This window comes from Charadrius vociferus, unplaced genomic scaffold, assembly GCF_000708025.1.
Source record: "Charadrius vociferus isolate BGI_N301 unplaced genomic scaffold, ASM70802v2 scaffold126, whole genome shotgun sequence".
Lineage (NCBI taxonomy): Eukaryota > Metazoa > Chordata > Aves > Charadriiformes > Charadriidae > Charadrius > Charadrius vociferus.
In genome coordinates this window covers 784,252-810,102 of record NW_009648894.1, presented here as the reverse complement: position 1 = coordinate 810,102, position 25,851 = coordinate 784,252, and the positions used below count along the sequence as shown (strand labels likewise).

The 25,851-nt window shown below is 38.5% G+C and overlaps 1 protein-coding gene across 1 annotated transcript in view; it reads right to left on the bottom strand.

The window, feature by feature from the left end:
* Positions 1-22,158, bottom strand: part of LOC104288330 (macrophage mannose receptor 1-like) — a 60,458-nt gene extending 38,300 nt beyond the window's left edge. Inside the window, exons 1-7 of the mRNA XM_009887120.1 lie at positions 21,756-22,158; positions 20,109-20,282; positions 15,420-15,584; positions 12,510-12,623; positions 9,884-10,030; positions 5,148-5,330; positions 553-710 (exon numbers count right to left, since the gene is read on the bottom strand). Coding sequence (XP_009885422.1) covers positions 553-710; positions 5,148-5,330; positions 9,884-10,030; positions 12,510-12,623; positions 15,420-15,584; positions 20,109-20,282; positions 21,756-22,020 — 1,206 coding nt within the window. The 5' untranslated portion in view covers positions 22,021-22,158. The remainder of the gene's footprint in view (positions 1-552; positions 711-5,147; positions 5,331-9,883; positions 10,031-12,509; positions 12,624-15,419; positions 15,585-20,108; positions 20,283-21,755) is intronic.
* Between the last annotated feature and the right edge of the window lie 3,693 nt (positions 22,159-25,851).

Genomic DNA, 25,851 nt, shown 5'->3' with positions numbered 1-25,851 from the left:
TTCAAGCATAACATCTAACCCACCTAGACCCAAGATTTATAACTTTGCCTAGAAAAATAAAATTAAGGCTTCAGTTTTCTTCTAAAGATAGTATTTATCTCTAACATCATTAAAAATTGCTAGTGAATTTTTTTAAGGTAGCTGTATATCCCATATTCAGTCAAAGCAGAAAAAATCCAAACATCAAACATGTCATTGTAGCTTCCTGAAGAAAGGCATTTACACGTTCATGTGCTTCACAGTGTAATTAAAAGTTTCTTAAAAAAAGCCCACGTGCACAAACTGAAACCCAGAAACATGGGGGGCAGAAATCTTCAGGGGCAGTTGCCTTCAAGGAAAGCCACCACTTGCCTGCTTCTCAGGGAAGACAACAAAAACAACGTTCTGGCTACCTTGAGCAGTGATCCTTCCTCAAAAACGTAACACCTATTAGACTCTAAAACAGGCTGTTTAAAACAGTAATACCTCCTACTTTTGTGCTCTTGCATAGAAAAAAGCCCAAATGATAAATAAGATTATAAGATAATTAAGTCAATATCCATACGACTTTACCTTTCCCTTCATAACAACACAGTCCTCTTGCCTGTTGTTTGCATGAGTGGGTTCTCCACGAAGCCACTTGGTGTAGGTGACAGGTGTCCCATCGCTCCATTCAAAATACATCTGAACCTTGAGGTCATTCAACCCAATCCACAGCTCATCAGCTGGCTCTAAAACGTATGATTAACAAGGTTGATAACAGTCCTTTTATATGATGTGAACTTTTATCTTCACGAAACAGAAAATAATTTATTCTCAGGAAGGTAAAAGGCAGAAGAAATTAAGGTTCCCTGTCTTACAAAGAGGGCAGATCGTTCCTCATAGTCCAGTCATCAGGAAAGGCCACTCACTGTAGTGACATTACAATAAGAATGTTTAACTTTGTATAAGACTGTCATGGTTTTGGCTGGGAGTGCACAAAAAAGTTGGGAGGAGACACAGCTGGGACAGCTGACCCCAACCGACCAAACGGATATTCCATGCCATGTGACATCATGCTCAGTATATAAAGCTGGGGGGGAGAAGAAAGAAAGGGGGGACGTTTGGAGTTATGGCATTTGTCCTCTCACGCAACCGCTACGCATGATGGAGCCCTGCTTTCCTGGAGATGGCTGAACACCTGCCTGACAAGGGGAAGCAGTGAATTAATTCCTTGTTTTGCTTTGCTTGCCTGTGCAGCTTTTGCTTTACCTATTAAACTGTCTCTATCTCAACCCATGAGTTTTCAAACTTTTACTTTTCTGATTCTCTCCCCATGCCACAGGGGCAGAATGAGCAAGTGGCTGCATGGTGCTTATTTGCTGGCTGGGATTAAACCACGACAAAAACAGCCAAAATACTCCCTTTGTGGAATTATCTTGCAACATAACTAGGTTTATTCTTTTTTTCCAGCTCAAAACTCCTGTAACAAGACATGAATAAACACCTAAATAACATGATAGTTCCCCTTTTCCTCCTATCCTTAGTACAGTAAAGAAAGAAGTGCCCTCTTTTCTAATGCTCAGACACCCAGTGTTGTCTTTTAGAGCTGACAACCAGAGTACTTGCAAGTCTTCCCATTACATGTGTTCCTATATTTTATTTAATTTCAGAGTAAAATGAAATTCATGTAGTTGTTGGACTTTTTTCAGTTTACAGTTAATTGAGTTAACTGCTGGGTTTTGGCTGGAAGGAAAGGGCAGGACTGATCAAGGATCTCACTTTACAGCTGCTGTTTCTTAGAGGTTTATTTGTCTGTGGTTAAAATCATCCACTAACGTATTACTACCATAATGCTCATATGTAGTTTAGTTCTGAATAAACTATTTGAATAAGGAGGACTAAAAATTTGGGCATTTATAATCAGTCTAAACTCCATCATCATCAAAGAGTATTCCTCTCTAGAACTGATTTTATGACTTTGGTCAGTGCAATTGGCATTTTTTAAATTATTATTTAATTATTTATTTGTAGTCTGTCATCCAGCCTATGCTAAAGGCAGCAGGTGTCTACTTTTGTCCACAGCACTATGACTCAGCTCACACTGACCAACTACAAGCACAGTCATTTCCTTAGATAGAAGTCTTTGCAAGCAGAGTATGAACTACTTGGGTGCTAGAACTTACTCATTACGAGTATTTTTCATGAATGATAGGGAGAATACTTTTTAGCAGTTTTTCCCACCATTTATGATCCTGCATTTCTATAACCCATCTACAGCACTTGGAGGTGTTTCCTGTTTGGTTTGTTACCATAGTTCTTGCCTTCTTCCAGAAGTCTTCCTCTACCATCCTCTGTCCAGACTGAACAGAGTCAACCTGATAATGAAACCACCCATGGAAATTAAAAATGGGATTGTGAGCCCACCCAAAAAGACATCAGCTGCAGGAGAGGGTCTCTTGATGAAATAGGAACTGTTTCTTTTGTGTTGCTGCTGCCACTAGCAACAGAAGTGCCTGTAAAACAGTTAAAAGTCATTGCCCCCAAGGCAATCATTTCTGATTATCACATTTCAGATGGAGGTTTTCCTAGATACCCTCACAACTTAAAATGCTCCTGTGACATTTCCCCATCTGCTAGTTACAGAAACATGGAGGCTTCCCATTTTAATCAACCAAGTTGCTGCAAAAATCACGGTCCCTGCCTGTCACTTTAATGGAGTCAATTCTCCCCTTTCTCTTCCCCTGCCTTGTCTCTCCCATCTTTATTATAACCAGATCAGCCTTCATAGCTCATCCGTACTGTCCTTACCATGTCTCCCCCAATAAGAAGTGCTCAGATTCATACAATGGTTTAGGTTGGAAGAGACCTTGAAGATCATTGAATTCCAACCCCCCTGCCATAGGCAGGGACACCTCCCACTAGACCAGGTTGCCCCAGGCCACGTCCAGCCTGGCCCTGGACACCTCCACTGGCCTTGAACACCTCCAGGGATGGGGCCTCAGCAACCTCTCTGGGCAACCTGTTCCAGTGCCTTACAACCCTCAAAGTAAAAAATTTCTTCCTAATGTTTAATCTAAATGTTCCCTCTTCCAGTTTAAAGCCAATACCCCTCGTCCTATCACTACAAGCCCTTGTAAAAAGTCCTTCCCCAGCCCTCCTGCAGGCCCCTTTAGGTACTGGAAGGCAGCAATAAGATCTCCCCAGAGCCTTCTCTTCTCCAGGCTGAACAACCCCAACTCTCTCAGCCTCTCCTCATAGGAGAGGTGCTCCAGCCATCAGGCTCTATGTTCAAACAGGCACCTTTACCTCTTCTTCCAGACTGCTCTTCATGTTCAGAAGTCCATAACATCACATTTCAGTACCCTCCTTCAAACTCTCCTCTGCTACCAAAATTGAAACCTGTTCCAATTCCACTGCCCATCATGCTCTCACCCCCTCCTTAGCTACCACCATTCATGCTCTCTAATCTCTTTTTTGTTTAGTTATCTGTTAAAACCTTTCTGTCTATGTTTATTGAGGACCTATCACAGCAGAGGCCTCATCCATGGCTAGAGCTCCTACTGTGGTGGGCTTACACCATGGTATTACAAACAATAAACAGCATTCTTTAACAAAATGATTACATCAAAGACATCTAAATGAGCCATGCAAATCAGAAATGGCCAAGAGCCATTTCTGGGTCTGTAGAGCCTCTTCGTACATAACATTTTCTCCTCTGAAGCAGAAATGCTGTCACAGAGTTTTGCAATCATCTCTAAAGCTGGGTGATCAAATACCAAGATTTTTTTTTTTTCCCCAGCCACTTGTAAATAAGCTGTTTCTCACTCTCTCAGACATGCACTGTGCCATGTTTGTGCTGTATCACATGTTAGAGTTCTGTGTAAACATCCAGAATGCACTTCTTTATTCTTCTTTATGTTCCTCTCTGAAGTTCTCCTTTGTGGGCGACGCCAACAAACGCTCAGCTACTATGTCAATACTCATCTCATTGTACCCCTTCTTCCTTTGTTTTATCATGGGATTGTGAATTGTTTGGCACAAAGATAGACTTTTGTTCTTTCTGTACAGCACACTGCAGCAGAGTTCTGATGCAGACAAGAGTTTCTAGGCACTCCGATACATGGTGTTCTCATCTCAGTGGTGAACAAGGGTAATCTGTTACTGTCATAAACTGCCATAAAAGGCTTCTTTAGTTGTTCCAATTTTACTCCTCTGAAAAGAATGCTTTCAAAATAGTCTGTTGCAGTCAGTGTGCCATATGTGAAAAGCCTGGTTTCCTTCAGGACACTTTTAACAGTGCAGCACAGTCAGTTCAGGAAAGGTCTTTGGAGAAGGCATTAAACTATGAAATAATCTACTTCCAAGGAGTAAGGTGAAAATACAATGAATTTCCTTTAGAGCCTAACTTATTTCAAATGTCCTCATCAAGAGGTTCCACCTTTCCTAATAATCTCCTTTGAAAGAATGAAAGTCTCATGTTGTTCAGGAAAGAACAACAAATCACTCTTCAGGAATGTGAGGACAAGCACAAGTTGCCATGGAGTTGGCTAGGATACAAAACTAAAGCATATCAGCTATTTTATGATTGCCACTCCAAGACTGCTGTTACACTGCAGCCAAAGGCAGCTTACTGCATTTTCAGTGAAGGACAAACTAACTCACACTTACCTGGCACTAAAAACACACATAGGATCAGTTACTGCTAAGAAGCATACGTAAGTGTGAACATGCTCCTCCCATCAAAAAGCAGTAACTGATCCTACATGCAAAATGCGGTCCATGTAAAGCAACAGCAACCACAAAATTGCCTCAGTGTCAGCATGGTTGCATCTCCCCTAAATAGCACACAGCATCTGTAGCTTAACTTGCAACAATTCGAGTGTGTGCTCAGAAACTGAGCACGTAAGTACCATACTTAATTTGGGGCACATCTGAATCCACGCACTGGGACAGAGAACTTCCTTTTTCAGAACAAACACAAGCAGTGTGATTTGAAAAATATGGACATGGCAGTGCTGTAATAGGACCCAGACCTTCCCAATGTGTCTTCAACCAACAGAGTTTGCTTCCCCTCATCTATTTTTCTTTAAACAGCCTCCTCCTTCTATTAATAGACATAACACATTCAAAACTCTTTATTTTCTTAGTATAAATATATATGTGTGTTATTGTAAAAAAATACTCACGGTACCCAAGCTGAGAAATAACAAAGCTGTACTCTTCAACATTATGGATGCTCGCCAGATCCCCATCCTCCTTCCTGCAAGATGTTAAGGCATCTTTCCATATTTTGGGGTCCCTGTGAATTATGTAACAGTGACCAGCATATGACATCCATTGATCAGGACATCTAGTGGGCACATTAGTCTCTGAAAAGAAAAATGACCACAAAGAGTTTCAGAACTCTATTCTTAATTAAAGACTGAAAATCACATAAGGAAAGATTTAGCAAACAAATTAATTATGTATTTTTTTCATGAAGAACAGCAGAGCTGAAAAATATGTGCAGGGATAATAATCTGCACACATGACTAAAAGTTGAAACTTTCAGACTTTTTTAAAAGAACACTACAGTTGCAAACAAGCGCTTGCAACTTGTGAAAAGACAATTAAAAATTATCATAAAACACAGTTTTGACTTTTATGTTCATACATATATACTAAAAGGTACACTCTGCAGAGCTGTGCTTTATCATTTTTCTACACTCATGTCAGCATTTCTCTTCTTCTTCCATGCTGTATAGCTACATGTTAAGAACCTGGACTTAGAAAACACATGTATGAAGGTTATTTTTTCCCCAGACCTTAGACGTTTTATGGATTAGCCCCATTTGCCAGATTAACAAAGAAAAAATAACTGGGTCTACAGGATCACAAGAGAACCCAAATAAGAATACTGCTTTTAGGAATCCTTTTTAAAAGCTTCATTGAGAAAATTATTCTGTCAAAGTAAATGATTTATGCTTAAAACTTGTTTTTAAAAGTTCAACAGAACAGCACCAGATTACTGGCAACAAACCACATTGCGGTTCAGCAAACAATTCAGCCTTGGGAGTAGTGCCACCCGAACATATAATAAACAGACTATTGCTGTTGTAGAAACAAATTATAATTCTTGCAGCACTTTATTTATAATCAGCAGATGGGTTTAGCAAACACCAATATATAAAGTAGAACAAGGACAGCAGGTTTGCAGAAATGCTGTTGGCAAAAAAACTTGTGAATGTCAGGGAAGAAGCAATGTGTTGTGCATGAATGTGGGGTATACTCCGTAGAAATATTTAAGTAGGCATTCAAAGTCATGACCAGTCAGGCCCAGGTTGCAAGCACATACCCTGTTTCAACTGGAATATCCTGATGATTAGTGGATACTTAGTGCAACAACACAGGTTTGTAGCACACCTATGAACATAGTCTGCTGTTTGCAGACCTGCCTCAGAAAAGTCCTAGCACGTTCTCACAAAGTTTAAGTAAAACTGAACTTTGTCACCACAGGATAAGGGGTTCAGTGCTTGGTCAGAGCCTTGCCAATCCTGCCAGAGGAGAGGAAGAACTGGAATAGAGAGTGGGGGAACCCCGGAAAAACAAACTGAATGTACGTGGTGCTGTTGGGAGAAACGAGAGAGGACATATGTGGCGAATGCTCTTTTAGAGGTTAGTCTGATGCTTCAGAGAGCTGCCTAGTTTGTTCCATGTCTGATCTCAGCTCTGAGCATATACATCTTACAATGCTTTGATATAACACTCAGATATTGCTTTGAAAAAAATCTAGCCACGTACGTACGCGGAACACACTTAGCGCATGTTTCTGCAAACTGCAAACACTGAATAGAACAGGCATCAACAGTTCAGACATGGCTACAAGGATAGTCACAAAGGTATTTATTCCCTACTGAGTCTGTGAGAGTCTCTTTTTCAGACCAAAAGAGACTGTGAGACTATTGCTGTGAACACTAAAGCAGCTATGGCAGGGTGGGAGGCTCCTTTGCTTGTAAACCCAGTAACGCCAGGGAATTTGTTGCAGGCCACAAAACAGGAAAAGCAGGTGACAGTCTAGTTTCTTTGGTGCAGGTCTTATTGAATGACATAGCTGGGCATTTCTCAGTAAAACAAAGTCTTCAGTTCTCCATTTCCACTACTCAGCAAAAATGAACTCTATGCTTCCCTATTCTCCTTTTAAAGAAAATACACGACAACTCAAAGCCATACAATCTATTTTTCATCGTAATGGAAAAAAGTACTACTCCCTGAACGTCATTTGACTTAAGCAAAAGAAGCAAAGCAAATTAAAACAAATAAGATGCAACAAAGGAAATGACATTAATGTGTACAATATTTTATTCCAAATGTACAGCTGATGAATTTACTGTGAAATAGATGAAGATACAAAAATGAAGTTTGTAAGTGCAGAATGGTTATTCTTCCAACAGAGAGAAAATACTTTTGTAAACTTTAATCTTGGTTTCCTGAAGTCTGAAGATCTCACAGTGATTGACTTGGGGGTCAAAAAGGGTGAAAGCACTATCTGAAGTTTGTCTCGTGATTCAGGTATTCAAATTTCTCTCTCACACATTCTCTGTGGTCTGATAGGAGAGAGCTCACACAGCAGTCACAACAGTGACACTAAGGGCATTTATTTCCTCTAACAGAATGTTTTATGAAACACTAGAAACTTAGTACTTTAAGATCACTACACCTTGTTGGATTGGGATGAAATCTATTTTGGCAGTCACTTGGTGGAGGTAGACAGACAGCCAGACAGCTTTTCCTTGGAAAATTAAGTTAAAAAATACGCAAGTTTTGCAGTTGAAATTAACAGGTTCCTATTAATCCACTTTGCTGTATTACAGGACAAATGCTTTGAGGCCCAAAGATTCTGCATCACTTAGATGTATAAAATGATGTGGCCCCCTGCTGGAAAAAACACTTCTCCTACAAAAAAACTGTACAGCTGTAGGCTTCATGAAAATCTTCATCTGCAACAAAAATAAATATTCTATAAAGATTTTTCTCTACTTTGTTTGGGACACAAGTGTGATTATATTCTGTTGTAAAACGTTCTTCCGTCCCACAGTCCTCGCATACTGCCTTGTTAGGTTCGCTTGTAACTTCAAGGGTTAAAAATTCAAAGGATTGCCTCTCTGTTTAATGTTAAGTGCGCAACTAGGTGCATGTATGAATTCACGATTAATTTATTTCTTGACTTAGGAGCCCTAGTCAGGAAAACATCATCTGCCATGAGTTTTCCTTTAGACCATTAGAAGCTGAGGGCACTTAACACCTTGCATGATCACATGCTTATTCCTTTTATGACTTCCCCCCATGGGACATTTTTTAAAATATTTTATGAAGTGAATCACTGCCAATCTCTGGTTAATCTGTCACCATGTTTACTCAGCAATTTCTGTACAATTTAAAACTTTTATCTCGTTTCTGTTCTTCCTCCAAATTACTGGTAAACTGGGGTAGGGTGGGGGAATCAAAAGCCTAATGCATAAGAAAGAAATGGCCATTAGACCCTCCAAAACTGAATTCAAATCTAAATAAGATAGCAGCCAGTGTTGAATTGATAGTATATTTATGGGCACCAGTATTTAAGAACTGATGTATGAAACCTGAAAAGCTGAGCAGCAGTCAGCTGAACAATCTAAGGCAACCTATATAAATTAAACTATCTAGTTATCAGCTGTATACAAATATTAACAAAACTTTACATCTTAATTTAGGAAATAATTAAAATACACACTGAAGTCCTTCTCAGCTAAGGCAGCAAATATGCTTGATTTCAATACTTTAGTACTAATTTAAGTATTAAATATCAATTTCAATATTTAATTAATGAGACACTAGCTCATTCTTGTGGTTTTTTTCTCTGAGCAATAACGAAAAGCAAATTAGGCAGAAGTCTCTGTTCTAAGTGTTTTTGACTGGACTCATTATATATTGGCAAACAGAGGAAAAGCATTAAAAACCCATGGGTTTTAAGCCAAATGTCAAACACTGAGTCTCCAAAACATCTGGTTTGCCAACAATTCATATTAATAAATGGACTGGAAATGCAGTAACGGTTTAGCTTTCTGCTTCTAAAACCTATACAAGATAATGTCAGTGGATTTAGGAGATACCTGTATGTCCTGGAAAGAGAAAGAAACTTGAAAAGAACAGAAAGAAGGAATGATGAAACAAAGGAATAAGTTACAAGGTTTTTATAGTACACAGAGAGCTAATAAGGAAACAGGTCTAAATAAAGCTATGAAAATTTATCTCTGCTGTGTCTTTCCTACGTACATTACACACGTGCCAGAATTACATTTCTTCTGAAAAGGTGTCTGTACATGAATAATTTAAATAATTTCATAAGATAAAAATTATATATATAAAAATAAATAATTTTATATACCTATATATAAATATATATCTATTTATTTTATATATATATATATAAAAATTATTTAACCCTCTCAAAAGAACTATAAAAAATTCCTCTAGTCCACTACCAACTCGCACTGGCAAACTCACTCTATTTCACAAGTAGTAAAAATGACAGCGAGAAGAAATAGACTAGTTTCACTGAGTACATGGGGCTTTAGAAAGTTAAATAACTTTTTCTTAAAAATTGAATTACTTCTTCTTATTTTATGAACAAAATCTGACAGGTCTGCTTGTTTTTGCAAAAGAGAACTCCATCATTTCTGCAATTTAGAACTCAAAGCTACTGAAGAAAGATGACTACACAGGAAGCAGGGAGGCCAGAACAAAGAGGAAGCACACACTGTTCACTTTTACAGGGAATCTTGGTCAAGCCACAGTCTGCAGAGACCTTTACTTGGTTTTACCATGTGCAATAACAAATAGCTATTAGAATGACAGACTAAAACCCCTGGACATAATTACTTTATTGAGGGTTTATTACCAAACCTACCTGTAGGAATAATGAAAGATTCTAAAGTAGTGTTTCCTCGTTTACAAATATAGCCAAGTTTCTGATCGCATTCCCGGTTCTCCCACTTAGCACCTTTGCCAGGGTTTAATGCTGCACAGATTTTTCCGGGTTCTGGAGAAGGATGTCCTTTAAAAACAGACAAACCAAAACCTCAACAACAACAGCGAAGTACAAGCACATCATGGTTAGCCTCCCAATTACTATCACATTCTAATCTGTTTCATGCCTTATTTATAAGATACATTAACATATAGACAACTGTGATTCTCCACAGTCCTTTAGACTAAACGGGGCAGTGCATTCCCTTAAGAGATACTTTTTCACAGCAACTGCAAGTTGAGATATTTATCCAGTTCACAATTTAACAGCCTCTTCACAGGTTCAAAGTCTCGATGAAAGGTATTACAGTGCATCTATTTATTTTGTTTGGATTTTTTGCCTTTCTAAATGAAGAACATCCAAACTCCAGACCAAAATCTCTAGGTGAACAAACTGTTCAGTAAGCTAGTCAAATTCTGTACTTAGTATAACAGTAAAGACAGAAAAATAATAAGCAATTATTTTACTAATGTGAACTTCTTATCCACTTGTCTAAACAATATGAAAATAGCAGGATATTTGGATATTTTCAGTTGAAGATTTGCATTAGCAGTAACAGAAACATCTAGAAGAAAAGCAGAACGTGTAGAACAGAACAAATCTCTGCAGTAAATGAGATGAACTTTTCAAGATCTGGTCTAATGTGATTAAACTTAACGTGGATTTTCTTTCATTTCTGAACACATGCCACTATACTACATAACAAGCAAGTGTCAGTACTACTCAGCACCAAACACAGCAAAACAATATTTTTTAGTGTGCAAGATTGTTCACTGAAACTTGTCTCATATCATTATGATTTCATTACCTTAGATTACAGTTAGTCTTGTATTTGCAATCATGATATATATTCTTCCCATAGAAGAAAAAGATATGCTTACATCAAAAATACAAATTTAAATTGTTTTAATGCACAGAAAAAGTTCAGCTGTTGACAGTTAGCTCTCCCAAATGCCCAAATCCCTACCCAGCATAATTTTAGTTTAAATGTTGACAAGTTTGTTCCCATGTTTTTCTGTTATTTATTTAGGGATAGCAAGGTGGAAGAATATGAAGCTTCCACAAATTCTTTTAAAATATACTAGGGGAAGAACAGCCAGCTCTTGAACATCCAGCGTAATGGGGATGATAGAGGTAGGCTGACCAAAGTAAAGTCATGAAGGAGATAACACAAATATAAAATAGGTTATACGGACTGAAAGACTATTATCTTTGAATTAAATTAAGAAACATAAGGAGTTAAATGGGGCCCATTTTCATTATCTTTGAATTAAATTAAGAAACATAGGAGTTAAAGATAAATGGGGCCCATTTTCGTTACACCAAAATCCACCTAATTCTTTACAGGACAACTGAGAGTTGTCTGCACTTTTATCAACCATAAACAGCTCCCCTTGCTGCTTTGGCTCTACCTCACAATCAGTTTTCCCCCACTCTTCATACCATGCAGATCCTCCTCAGTGCATTTGGATGACAGATCTATAAATACCTTCACAGCAACTTGCAGTTCAGCCCATCTGTTTACCTGTGTGTGCTCATTGCATTGGAGAGCTATTTACAAAGTAGTTCAATTCACTCTTCAAAGCCTACCTACTCAAGAAGTTTGTTCACCTAAGAAGTCCTTTTGGCCTTGTCTACACAAGGAAGCCACTAGATGATACTAAGGAGCGTGCATTTATATTTACTGCAGATTAAATACATGTGACATGCTTAGTGAAGATAAATGAGTATTTACACTGCATAACTTCAGACATCTACTTTAAATTAGTCTCCAAAGGTTTCCTGAATAGCCAGTGCAAGGGAACAAGGGTCCTGCAAAAAGACACCTTAACACAGGCACTCTGAAGAGTAAACCAGAAAAGCACCTCTTCTTCACCATGTATACAGTTGGCACAGAGACCAACTTTTTAATAGTGGCATCAGAGTTCAACACTGCAACTACAAGTGTGAAGTAGCTAGGCTTGCTTCAAAGTAGACTAGCCTAACGTGTTCAGTTTCATACATGTTACTGCCATGGGTAGGCTAAACCCAAATGAAAATGAAAATCTAATCTAATCTAATCTTCAAACAAGTAATTAAAACAAACTGGAAAGGAATTAAAAAAAAAAAAACAAACAAAAAAAAAACCTAAAAAACCTACACTGACCAGCCTAATCTCACAAATGGAAGACACCTACAGCGTCAGATTTATTCTGTATTCATATAGAAATAAAGTAAATTAAGCAGATATACTAATGAAGTGTAAATAGATGACTTTTAAAACTTTCCTCTGGATGTTGAGGCTACCATTTCCATTCTGAATAATAAATTAATCCCAGTAATTAAGCCCAGTGTGTAATCCCAAGCATAAGGGCCGCTACTCACAGTGTTTATAGCCATAGTCAGAATATTTCAACATCAAAACAAGCTCAATAATTGCAGGAGAATAGAGTACTAGAAAAGAAATATGTTACACGATGACCAAATTTTTGCCTTTTAAACTGAGTAGCAACATATTTAACCTTACCTGGAACCCAATTTAAGTATCGAAAAGGAGCGCCACCGACCCATTGCCATCCACTGTTGAAATTCAAACTGTTCAGACCAAACCAGAGAGCAGAACTCAGTCTGCCAGTCAAACCTAGGTAACAGAGACAGAGAGAGATACTGGAATTCCATAGCAAAAGCAAACACTTTCTCAAAATGAAAGCTGAATTCTAGATAAACCATCTGCTTCTACTTTTTCCCAGTACAAGTTTTAACAACTTTTAATCTTTTAGTTAAGGTGACTATGCTAAAGATGACACAACATGTCATCTTACATAGGTCACCTTAGTTTTAGAGTTTTCACAGTTTTAGGTGTGGAGAATTGTATTACAATAGAAAACAAAATGCCACTTCTGCATGCTCTTTATAAGCCAATGATCATAAATATGAAACAGATCATTTTTTGTAGCTTTATAAAATATTAAATCGATAAAGTTGCCCAAAAGGTCACAAAACCAAAATCAGTTTTCTAAAATGAAACATGAATAGTTTCTTACCGTGTATTTTATCTTCCAATAAAATTAACAAATGTGAGTTTCAAATTTACAAAATACTGTAAAAAAACTGTTTGCATTTTATCAAACTACATTAAAATGTGATAATTTCAAACATCATCTTTTTAACAGCATATCTTGTACATTTTTCAGACTCATCTGATTTCATTTCTTTAGCCAATGATAAGTCAGCTTCTAAAACCAGTTCCAAATTAATCCTCCAGTTCTGAAAAGCACCTAGAAAAATCAGGATTATGTATGGTCCTACTGAATTCTCCAGCATTATTTATAGTTATTATTAATCAATTGCCTATGTCTGCCTTTCGCACAAGACTGGGAAGCCCAGCTGGATGACTGCTAATTTTTTTTTAATTAAATGCATTTCTGCCTCGCTCACAGAAAATCATTGCACTATATATATTATTTATTTCTGCTTCTACTGATGGCATCATGCCAATACGTAATTTTGCTCTATATATTTTTGTTGTCTTTGACACCATGATTATGTGTTGCACTTTACGCGTGGCAAGGTTAAAAGGAGGGGTAGTTTAGCACTGGAAAGGACTGGAATGTCATACCAGAGCCTGATTTGGCACCAACACATTAACATGTTCCAGTACTACTTCTACACAAACAGGTTGTGGTTAAGACAATCAAGAACTGAGCATGATAGGAAATCCTGGTTCTGCCAGGAGAGCTGTAGAATGAAAAACTGATTTTCACATATATTTGGCAGCAATATCTACTAGTTAGCAATTAAAACACACCTACTAATAACTCACTTCGATATGTCAGTGCCAGATTGCTCCCTTGAGCATTAATTTCAACAATAATTTCATCACACTCAGTAAAAAAAAAAAAGACCAATGTTTTGACCAAATCTTTAAATTGAAAACAAAAGTTTAGAGAGAACAGGCTGTTAATAGCATTAAAAATACATTTATCATTCCTCTAAATTGGAAAAATACGGATTTAATGGATGGACTATTAGATGGATAAGGAATTGGCTGGATGGCTGCATCCAAAGAGTTACAGTTAATGGCTTGATGTCCAAATAGATATGATAGTGATGCCCCTCAGGGTCTGTACTGGGACTGATACTGTTAAATGGAATCAATGACATGGACAGTGGGATCAAGTGCACCCTCAGCAAGTTTGCAGATGACAGAGTGGTGTGGTTGATACACTAGAGGGAAGGGATGCCATCCAGAGGGACCTTGTCAGGCTTGATGAGTGGACCTGTGTGAACCTCACAAAGTTCAACAAGACCAAGTGCAAGGTCCTGCATCTGGGTTGGGACAACCCCCAATATCATTACAGACTGGAGGACAAATGGATTGAGAGCAGCCCGACTGAGAAGGACTTGGGGGTACTGCTGGATGAGAAATGGAGTATGAGCCAGCAATGTGCACTTGCAGCCCAGAAAGCCAATCGTATTCTGGGCTGTATAAGAAGAAGAGTGGCCAGTAGGTCAAGCGAGGTGATTCTCCCCCTCCAGCCCTCTTGTGAGACCCCACCTGGAGTACTGCATCCAGTCTTTTCAGTGGTGCCCAGTGATAGGACAAGGGGCAATGGGCACAAACTTGAACATAGGAAGTTCCATCTAAACATGAGGAGGAACTTCTTTCCTTTGAGGGTGGCAGAGCACTGGAACAGGCTGCCCAGAGAGGTTGTGGAGCCTCCGACTCTGGAGACATTCAAAATCCACCTGGATGCCATCCTGTGCAACCTGCTCTAGGTACACCTGTTCTGGCAGGGGGGGTGGACTAGATCTCCAGAGGTCCCTCCCAGCCCTGTCATTCTGTGATTCTACCATTCTGTGAGACTGTCTCATTGTAGGCATTAGGCATTGTAGTCTTGAATATCTGTAAAGGTATTCAAGCACAAATTCAGGACTGAATTTTCTCTTAGAAGTTTGCAAATTACTTCAAAAAACACTGAAGGAGGTTGAAAATAACCAAGCTATTTGAAAGTCCTTTTTTTATTAGTTCTTTTTCTTTCTTTTCATATTTTAGCACATAGTGATGATATGACAGCTTTAAAGATATAGGTCAAAAATGTTGACTAGTACACACAACAAGTAGAGCACAAAAAGGATTCAATCTGCATCTTTGGTTTACAAACTATTTTGCATCTTCCTGCATTCCAACATTCATTCTTTATTGCTTGCATTATTTAATTGCTGTATTTTTTATGTTACTGTAAGTTTCTGGCAATATTAAATCAGGATAAAATAATCATTATCTGTCCGATTTTTCCAGCTGAATCATTCAACATAACAATTTAAATCTACCAATTACCCGAATTGAACAAATAACCATTTTCAAGATGGAACATTCTCTATAAGTGTCATTGTTAAATAATGCACTTCTAAAAAAAAACTGATATTACCCTACCTGTCAGGTATGTTTGTTCATGCAGCTCTGTAATGCTTAATAACTCTGCCTTCTGTTGTTGACAGCTTTTTCTTGCCTGGTGCCATTTCAGAGCTGCCTCGGAGTTTATCTGGTACTGGACATTTGTTAAAGGATCTGTATTCCACAGCAAATCAATACTATTAACTGTGGGGAGAAAAAGAAATGCCATAATTGATCGTGAAGATGGAGCCAGATAAAATATAGAATAAATTGCATAGCAAAAATACATAAAACCTAAACACTGCTATAGACAACAGGTTTGCAAGGAGTCCTGAGGCTCTCTAAAGTGTTAGCGAATCCAGGGCAGAGATAAATTATGACAGCCATGTTGGACAGTACATAGGTAATGAAACAACATCACCATTTTCTCGAGTATAACAAAGCTGCTGTTTAAGGTAGAAGATGAGTGGCTAAAGTCATGCTAAACCAGTTGATTTGTCACTGTGGAGAAAATGACTAAAAACTTCCAGACTTATGCTAGTTAAGTTGTATATCAAGCTGAGCACTTTTCTGACATAAGAAACCTCAATTTTTTTACTAATTTTGAGTACTATGTAAAGTGGCTATGGATTTTCTTACGGTGATAGAGGTAATTAGACCCAAGCACTGAATGCAAAACTTACATTATCATCAGCATCCATCTCACATTTTCCTGCAATTCCCAATTAGTCTGATGCATGTACCTGACATACATGCTTTCTTCTGACATACGCTTTCTTCTCTGCAACGTGACCTGACTGTAATCTCCTCGAATACCTGAACTTGGCACTTTCTGGCAATGCCAAACCAGTGAAAACATCATCCAGCAGGGCCTAACATTAGAAGCACACCCAGAAGGTACCACACTCCTTACACTGCTGCAGCCTCCAGCATCTCCTGACTCATCTCAATTGAATCCCCACGACAAGCAATAGACAACAGTGTGATCTTGCACTGCCAAAAATGGAACCTACAGGAGGCCCCAACGCTGATCTAAATATCACTCCATAAAGAGATTAAAGTTGCATGACAAAAGCAGAATATAGCAGAGGTCACTGTATGTCTGCTGACAGTGGGAAAATGACTGAAATTCCTGCAGCTTGTATCAGAGTTTTTCAAGTTGCAAGCTGTGAAAAATTTGAGAGAAAGACGTCTTTTCCTTTTCCGAATTCAGAGAGCTCAGAAAATCTAATTGTGCAAATAAGAGGAAAACAGTACAATAAACAAAACTCGAGACAAAGGATGATACATGTTAAATGTCAGCAGGTCAGTAACCAGTTCCACTTTTTCCTGTATGAAATCTGATAGACTATAGATAATATGAAGTGCTTCTTTTCAAATTAGCCTTAGAAAACAAAAATCAAACATAACCTACTGTATTACTGACATTTGACTGAACATGGGAACTTTCATCCTATTATCATTATCCACTTCCGTCCAAAATATTTCATGACTATCAGAAGGCAACATGTTTTCACTATGCTATGTTCTACAAGACCATAAATTCCTGTGCACAAGCACAAGCTTGGGATAAAACAGAGATCGCAAAAATATTAATATCTATATTTCAATAAAGAAAACTGGCTCTGACTTGATAAAAAGGGTTTTATAAGTCTTGTACAATCACTACAGAGGAAGAGGTAAACAAGTCTCAGGTATTTATCCAACCATCCACCTCACTCCCCCAGTCTTATAATTTATAGCTGACTTGCATATGGTGCTCTTCTGTAGAACTTTGGTCTTTCATAAAAATAAAGTTAATTTCCAAACCTTGGGAAAACTGTTTTTAAGATATTTGAGTTCGATGAGGTCAAATGCCTTCAGAGAACAGGATTTTGTAAAATCTATATGCTATTGTTTAAAGCTTAATATCCCCAGAGAAGTCAGAAGATTAATCACTTTTCTGAAATATTTTAGCATCTAAACTAAATTAATGTTAAACCACACCTGTGCTTAGTACATAACTAAAAAAAGAATAAAAAAGCTGAACTTCATCCCTACACAGATGAGTTCAGCATTTTGTATACACTGAAATTAGTGAGATCTAGCTATTTCCACTATGATTACCATCGAAATCCCCAAAATACAATATAGTAAGGCAGAAGATTTCATTCATGTCTTTGAACGTTCTCAGTTTTTAAATCAAAGCAAAGCAAAGCAGATTAAAAAATGCATTGAATTTCAAGCATAGCACTTGACAGATAAATTCAAACTTACAGGAAAGCCATAAAGTCCTGATCAATCCAAATATTTATTACATTTATAATTATAAAAAAAAGCCAAATCAATATCAAAACACATATCAAAACATAGTATTTATCATATCAAAACATAGTATTTGTCCTGAATTTGGAAATGTAAGAATCAGGAGATTGGTAATGGTCTTGAGAGATTTTAATTTGAAAATTACAAGCTGATATATGGCCTTTGACTAGCAGTAACAATAACAGTGTTCTTTTTAGTTTAGTTATCCATCCAAAACAAGTTGTAATCTGAGTCCAATATACTTGGAAACTGCATGAATAGAATCATGGCCAAAAAAAAATTTATATAAATCTTGTTAGACAGACTATAAAATAGTTGCCATTGTTTCCTCTCTGAGGAAAGGAGGGCAGGAATCTCATAATAAAGACATTACAGTCTATGTGAATTTATAATATAGTATATACAGTTATAATGCTGTCAATAATAAAAAAGTCAAAAGTATACTAAACTTCCTTCACATGCTTATCTTCACTTAGATGTCTTTTCCTAAAATGATCCCCTCTTTTTTTTTTCCTAGATAAATTTGTGAGGTCCAAAGTCAAGTTATGAGTTCCAGACAAATGAGAAGAAACAACATGAATCACCCCACACAACTTAGTTGACCAATTCACCAGGAATTTTGAACCAGAAACAAAACCACAATGAAAAACCCTTCAAAACATCTTGAAACACCAGTATGGGGAAAAAGCCTGATATAAAAAATAAATTCAGTATTTGTAAATGGATACAAGGATGTAGATTTGCCCCATGATTAACACACCAGGCTAAGATCCTTTAAATATTTCCTCATTCTCGGCACTATTTGTTTCCTTCCTAGTCAGCTGCAAGTTTTACGCACTACTTATAAGGCTTTCTAAATTCTTCACAAAAATTCTAGCTGTTTCATCTATCAAGAAAGTGGCCTCAATGGACTTTTCCCCACTTGAATACCACTACAGGCACACCTCATGACTTACTCTCCTGATTGTCTTACACTGTGCAACCTGTTTTCTTGCCCCAAACCTACTTTTACATTGTAGTGCAACATACAGCTCAAAAAGATGCAGTGTAACCTGTAAGGAACCAGTATTTCCTAGGCTACTAAAAATTGTCTGATGTAGCAACACTTCTCAGCTTCTTCTCATGAAATTTAAGTTTCCACTGTCATTATATGAGCACACCTTTTTAAAGCACCAAATTAGGAGCTCATACTCACAATTATGTTACCTCTACTGTCAAAATTCTGCACTTCTGTTGAGTATAACAACTGCTATAAGTATAGTCTTATGCCCTCTTCATTTTGGAGAACGTTTGAGCCAGTTTTGCTCACAATGAAAAAAAAGTGACTGGTTCAATCACGATAATTTCACTGTATGGCCAGGCCCCTGTATCAAAAGCTGTAATAGTTTGCACCACATATTTTCATACAGGCACCTTTGCTCCCCCAGACAGTATAAGAAACAACCAACACTTTAATCTTATTAAATAAAGTATAACGTACAACGACTTAAATGTTCTACGTTTAAAGGTGCTGTTGAAGTTTATTAACTTATTGATCTCTCGTGCAGTGCATTCCTTTTCCATAAGGCTGACTAAAACTTCTGCTACCACAACCTGTCTCTCATTAAAATATAACATCCAAACTTGAATATTTTATAGCCAGTACTGAAGAATCAGGAAGGAAACATGCAGGCAATCAGCATAAAGCAGCTTTGTCCAAAAACAATCACAGCCATCTGAATGGATTTCCTTGAATTATGCCAAAGAATTAAACAAAATTTTAATGATGCCTTCTATTTGCTTTACTCAAAGAACACTAGACAGGTAGCATTCTTAAGTTGATCTTGCATGTGCTGTATTAATAGGATTGATATTCCAAACATGTTTTTAATATCTTGAAAATAACACTGGCATAGGAAAAAAAAAACCCACATGCATTTTTTATTTGTCTGAAATAATAAATGCGACGTTCATGGAAATCAGGCAAGGACACTGTTACTTCATCATCAAACCAGTTAAGATCAACCCACACTGTTTTCTTCACATCAAAAGAAAGACATATTTTTTCTCCCTAGCTCTGACTGCGGTCAGCTGGAGCTTTACAGCAAAACACAGTAATAAAGAAGAAGGGAGGGCGAAGTGCTACCTCTCTCAGCATGACAGAATAAGCATCAGCTTGCAAACAAAATGCTTAATATGTATTTCACAGCAGTTCAGAGAAACTTTATTCACATTTAAAAGAATTCATATACATACAGGCATATCACTTCAACTTACCTAAAGTAATATCAACATTTCTAAATAAAGTTCTGTATATTTGTAATACTACAGTTGAAACTAACTGTATTCAAACCAGCACCATTTCAAACTGTATTTTGTACAGTAAAGCACATGATAAGGACACCAATACTTCCAGGGAGCTGAATAACAGCACAAAAAACTTACATTTCAATGGGCAAAATCCATACATCTTGTCAACATCAAAGTTTGAAGTGGTTCCACACCAGAACCAGCCATCTGATCTGCCAGCATCTGTGCAGTCAGCATACCATTTATCACCAAACTTAAAAGGGAATACACAAGGTGCTCCATTGGCATTTCCTTTTACTGTGTAGGTATCTAAGGAGACATAACAATTTAAAAACGTATAAGCAGTAATAAGCACGAGATATATATCAGTTCAGCTTTATGATCATGTTATAGTGTATTATAGCAAGCAAAGCTTGCTAGCTTAGTATACAAACTGCACTAGAAATGGGACATTGATAATTTTACTGTCTAGGTCTAAGCTGATACTCATGTCCACAATGAGACAAATTTTTACTGCTTAAGGAGATCGCTGACCAGAACTGGCTGAGCCAAGACAAGTACATTCCCATGGTAAATTTTACATGCGTAACAATCAAAAATATAAAATCCACACAGTTAAGCAATTTTCTTTTTGAGCACAAACAACGGCTGATTCTTCTGTCAATAGGCCACTTGGTTACTGACCATTTTAGACAGGGAAGAGCACATACATGTAAACTTGAAAGATATATACCACAGAGTGATTCCAATATAATTTGCCCAAATAAAATTTCCATTGGCATCTAAAGATAATTTTTGTTTCACCAGAAACCTGACTCAATGAAACTTATCAAAGTAACTAAAGCAGCTTTCTGCATGTGCACATATAACATACACGTGTTGATGGGAGAACACACAGAGGAGCACTACTTAACAAGGACTGCTGGAGAGATGACATACCAAGGTCACTGTCTCGCAGAGCTGCTAGAAAACAAAGGAGGAAGGAATGGCAGGCCATCACTTCATCTCCCCGCTGTCTCCTTTCACACATTTTGCTTTGCTAGGGTTCTTTTATTCTGGCTGTAGACCAAGAACTAATACTGTAATCAGCCATTGTGTAAACCCTAGAAAATGCATCCTTACCTCCCTCTGTGCCCATTTCTGTTTATCAAAGAATACTAAATGGGAAGCCAGACGCATTCCCAGCTACTTATCGTAAATATATATATATATGTAGATATCATACATAACTTTTTCAAATTTAACTATTTAAATTATCTTATTTCTTTGTCTAACACTTCAGCACCAACTCTGAGACTCATTTTAAACACCTACGAAGGCATGTTCAATAAGCTGGAGCTGAAGATATCAAGAGTTAATTAACTCCTGACAGCATAATTCATATTTGCACCCCAAGGAAAAAAAAACAAACAAAACACATAATAACAGACTATACACTCACACTATGTCCTTCTGTACACATGTAAATAGTAAAAGCTATTATTAACTGCTGTGCAATAGTTATACACGTGTTCTGAATAACCATAGACCTTTTTTCCGCTCTCCAAATGAATCTCTACCATGCATGGTTAATTATCTACTAGAACGTTGACAATTTTGACAAAAAGGCAAAATGAACCCCTCAAAAAACAAAATGCACACTTGAGTATTGCTGATTTCACCAGAATTCACACTCATTGATCATTAATGAGATGACGGAAATTCTCCTACACTTCTAAATATTTTAGTTAGATATACATAGAAATGAGTTTGAAATACAGAAATTAATTTACAGAACTTTACCTTCGTAGCCTCGAGAACACAGATCGTCTGTGGTTCCGTAGACTTTCCACCTACTCCATAAACCAGATCCCTTGTACAGCATAATATTCCTTTCCTGTCTGTTTCCATAGTTGAAAAACAAATCTTCCCCTTGGATTGCAAAGAGAGTCTCATTTCTGCATTCCCATCGCTGAAGTTCACTAGCCTTGTCACAAGGATACAGAGTGATCGGAACCCAGTCTTTCTTCGAAGGTACTCCCAAGCACAATTTGAATGCTATGCTCATAAGCTGGTGATCTGAGACCCACCTGAATTTTTGTGACTCATTTTCTTGAACGCAAGGAGCAGTAGTCACTGAATTAGAGCTTTGAGCCAGTACACAGCGCTTGTGATCTTCATTATATATTAAGAAGATGCTAGTATCTGTAAGACAAAAAACACTGGAATCATTTGGTTTGAAGTAATCCTACCTACTATCTAAATGAAACATGAATGTGGACGCTGCTCTTGGGGTTAAAATCTCATCATCTGTTCAGCCAAAGAAGGTATCGTACTTGTGTGGCCGACACCCGTTAAAGTGACTGTAGAATGCAAGCAGTTCAGATGTGAGGACATTTCAACTATTTTGCATCAGTGAAAGAATCTACACTCAAAAGTGCAGGGCAGCAGAGATGCAGATCTAGTGTCTCCTGTAGCTTTACAGCACGGCTTAAACTGAAGATAAAAAACACACTCGTGGCATCATTCCAAGCTGCACCCATGGGAGTTACAGAAACAAGGGAGCACACACACCATACACTGCAGATTTTGACACTGAGCGCTCCAGCAGCACTGGCTCCTTGATCCTGGCTCCCAGGCATGAGGAGATGACAACAGCCATTAAGTTCTTCAGGCTCTGTTTCCCCACAGCAGGGAGGTCTGTTCCCATAAGCTCTGCTAAAATCCTTACAGTCTGACCTGAGGGGAAGGAATTTTCTTTAAGCTTTATACACAGGCTACTTGTAGGGCTAGAAGAGCATATTCCTTTTTCACTCAACTGCAGTAATCAGGGATTTCTTTCTCCTTTCTTACATTTCTCCATTACGAATGAAATACTGGCAACAGTGGGATTTGCCATCATCAGGTATGCCTCTTAATGACTTATGAAAACTACCAAGGCTCTTCATAGCTCCCAAAGTTATTTCTCCCTCATAGTAAACAGAGCTTCACAGCATGCATTTTCACGTATTCAAGGTTTATTTCAAAATTGTAACCACTAGAAAAGTTTTTAGCATCTCTTACTCTTGGATGTCCTATGGAATGCAACATTTCTGAGCTGGTCTTGCCCAAAGTCTGAGAATTTCTCCTCTCTGATCCCCTTGTGATACATTTTAGCATGGTAACTTAATAGTTCTCTCTGATACGGGATCGCATAATGTAATAGAATGCACAAGATCTTTTTAAGACCTGTATTTTAACCAGGCTACAACTTAGGAAAGAGAAATACTAATTTGTTTGGATTGAAGCTAATTAAAACATTATTTACTTTAGCGTGTAATTACCAAATTAAACAAATTCTATAATGCAGAAATATTTAAGGGGAAAACAGATTACCCACAGAAAATTTTCCCTTCTCTGTTGAGGCTTCAATGTGGAAATGATCATACTTTTCTGCAGAAGGATAAACTGGGAACAAAAAACCTCTCTTGAAGAAAAAGCTGACTTAGACTTATCCATGGTTCAGTTTCCTTCTCCTGTCCTTTGTCTTCCAGCTCACTGGGAAGTAGTGTAAAACTGATGAGCACTGGAGATCAAAATTGTTGCCCTTTGCCAATCTGTTTTACTCACAGACAATACAAGGAAATGTATAATTATCACTGCTGGTGATAACATTTTTTATTCTGCTTTTCTACTACCATTTAGCGCAATGTTCTTGTAAACTGATATATGCAATGCTTGCAGCTCTCCTTTTCCTGAAATCTTATTTAAAGTTTCTGGGTAAAAGAAATGTCAGGCACTTTCACATGTGTGGAAAACACTGCCTGATCTTTCAAACTACTAAAATTGTGTTTGTGCCCTAAAATAACATTCCTTATTTTATGCAGCGCATGGTGTTACAGAGCAGATGCTATGCACGTGAAAAAGCTACCCCAAAGGCAAAAGCCTGGATTGCTGCACCCAAGCCTGAAAAGGTGCAGAGTTTTGGCTTCAGAAACAAGGTTAGAAAACTGAACGGAGGTCTGGCCGGGGGGGGAGAGCGGGGGGAGACGACAAATCTTTGGTGCTCTGCTTTTCTGACTGCACCTTTACAAAGCGTTAGCAGTGTGTAAACACAACACGCCTGCTTATACAAGGGCCCCAGTGCATGTGCTCTGACAGGGAATAATACATAGGTAAACACCTAAACAGCCAACACAGAAAAGCAGGCACCAAAAGTTGGCACCAAAACAGGAGGACAGAATAGGAGGTAGCAGGATGCAGGAGCAACTGTGGCTGAAACTGTAGTTGCAGGATTTCCTTCCCCTCAGAGTTGCTCCTGTCTCACCCATGACCATACAGCGGACTTGTAGCATGGTCCTGTGTTGCTCTATTTTACAGCTTTTTTTCTGTGTTTGTTCTGCCTACTTGGACACCAAAGAGGATTCCCATACAACACTTCCCATGTGAGTCATTTGATAGCCTAGAAGAATATGAAGTAAGCCAGGTATTTGTGCAACACTTTCTATGCCCTGCCAACTCTTCTCTGTAAACGCTTGATATCGCTCCTGTCAACATGATGAGTTGTATCTGTAAAATGGGCTGAGCAGAATGACTCATATAACTGCTACTGTGTTTCACTGTTCTGTAGCAATATTTGTTATAGAGCTCTCATAACAGGGTGCCATTCTTCACTATAGATGAGCTGTAGGTGGTATACTTAAAGGTCCACCACAGCGCGATCACAAGCACCACAGTATTGGTACTTTGAATTACACCAATTTCTAACAGAGTAGTCCATATTTTGAAAATTACTCCTAGAAGGAAGTTCTTTAAAATGCATAGGAACGTGCCAGGCATAGGAACCAACCTACCTCACCGTTATAACCCATTCAGGGAGATCTAGCATCTTTTCCCTCAACTGTCACAAGTAGATCCTAATAGAACTTTTCTCAGAGTCTTTCATTTTTCTTCACCTGCCACACTGTGACTATTTGCATATCTCTGGCCCCAGCTTATATTCAAAGAATTGTGCCATATACTGTAAAAACTCATTGGCCAAGTATCTTTTCCAGAGTAAAGATCTCCAGTATGCCAAGGTAGCTTCACACTCTGCAGCATTTGCAAACTATCACAGATTATGCAAGTGTAAATCAAGAAGTAACTCGTGAAGCCAGTGAAGCGCTACCGGGGTTGAACACTAATGGAGAGCACCAGAAAAGCACACCAAAAGCCAGAAGCGAGAGAAAGGGGAAGCAACGAGGCAGCAAGCAGGTAGGATGACTGTCTTCTCCATGCAGACTCTCACTCACCAGATCGCCTACAATGATTGCTGCTAATTACACAAAGCAAGAAAGGTTACAAGGTGGCATTATGAAGTCTTGCTTCAGCAGACCTCAAACTGGAGAGCGGAGGATGCTGAGAGGCTTTTGGGAAGGGCAGATACAAAACTTTCACTGAAAAATACCAGCGCACTGCAAATCACGGTAATTCCCAGAGCGAGAGAGTGCAAGCACTGGGTTTCACCAAGAAACACAGCTTCCACCTGTTTTCACAGCTCTAATCCGTGCCAATGCCTCAGCAACCTTAACATCCCCCTGCGAAAGCTGTTTGCCAAGAGCAGGTCCCCAGGCCCATGGAAGACAAGAGGACTGGAGGAAAAGCAGAGCCCCAACAACAGGCTCTTTCGCAGACCCCACGGAGACAGCTGAGGGAAAGTTAGGTGACGCCATTAAAACGAGGGAGGGGGGTGGTCTAAGCCCCCGAGGCAGCAGGGGAAACTGAGGCACCGCCGGTGACGGCCCTGTTTGGCACCCTCAACGCCATGGAGCTTTGCCCACCGGGCTCCTCAGGTTGCAGGCGAGGAGGGGGAGACATTTGGGGCGGGCGGCTGAGGGAGAGCCCGAGGAGAGGCTACCGCCTCTCCTCGGGCTCTCCCTCA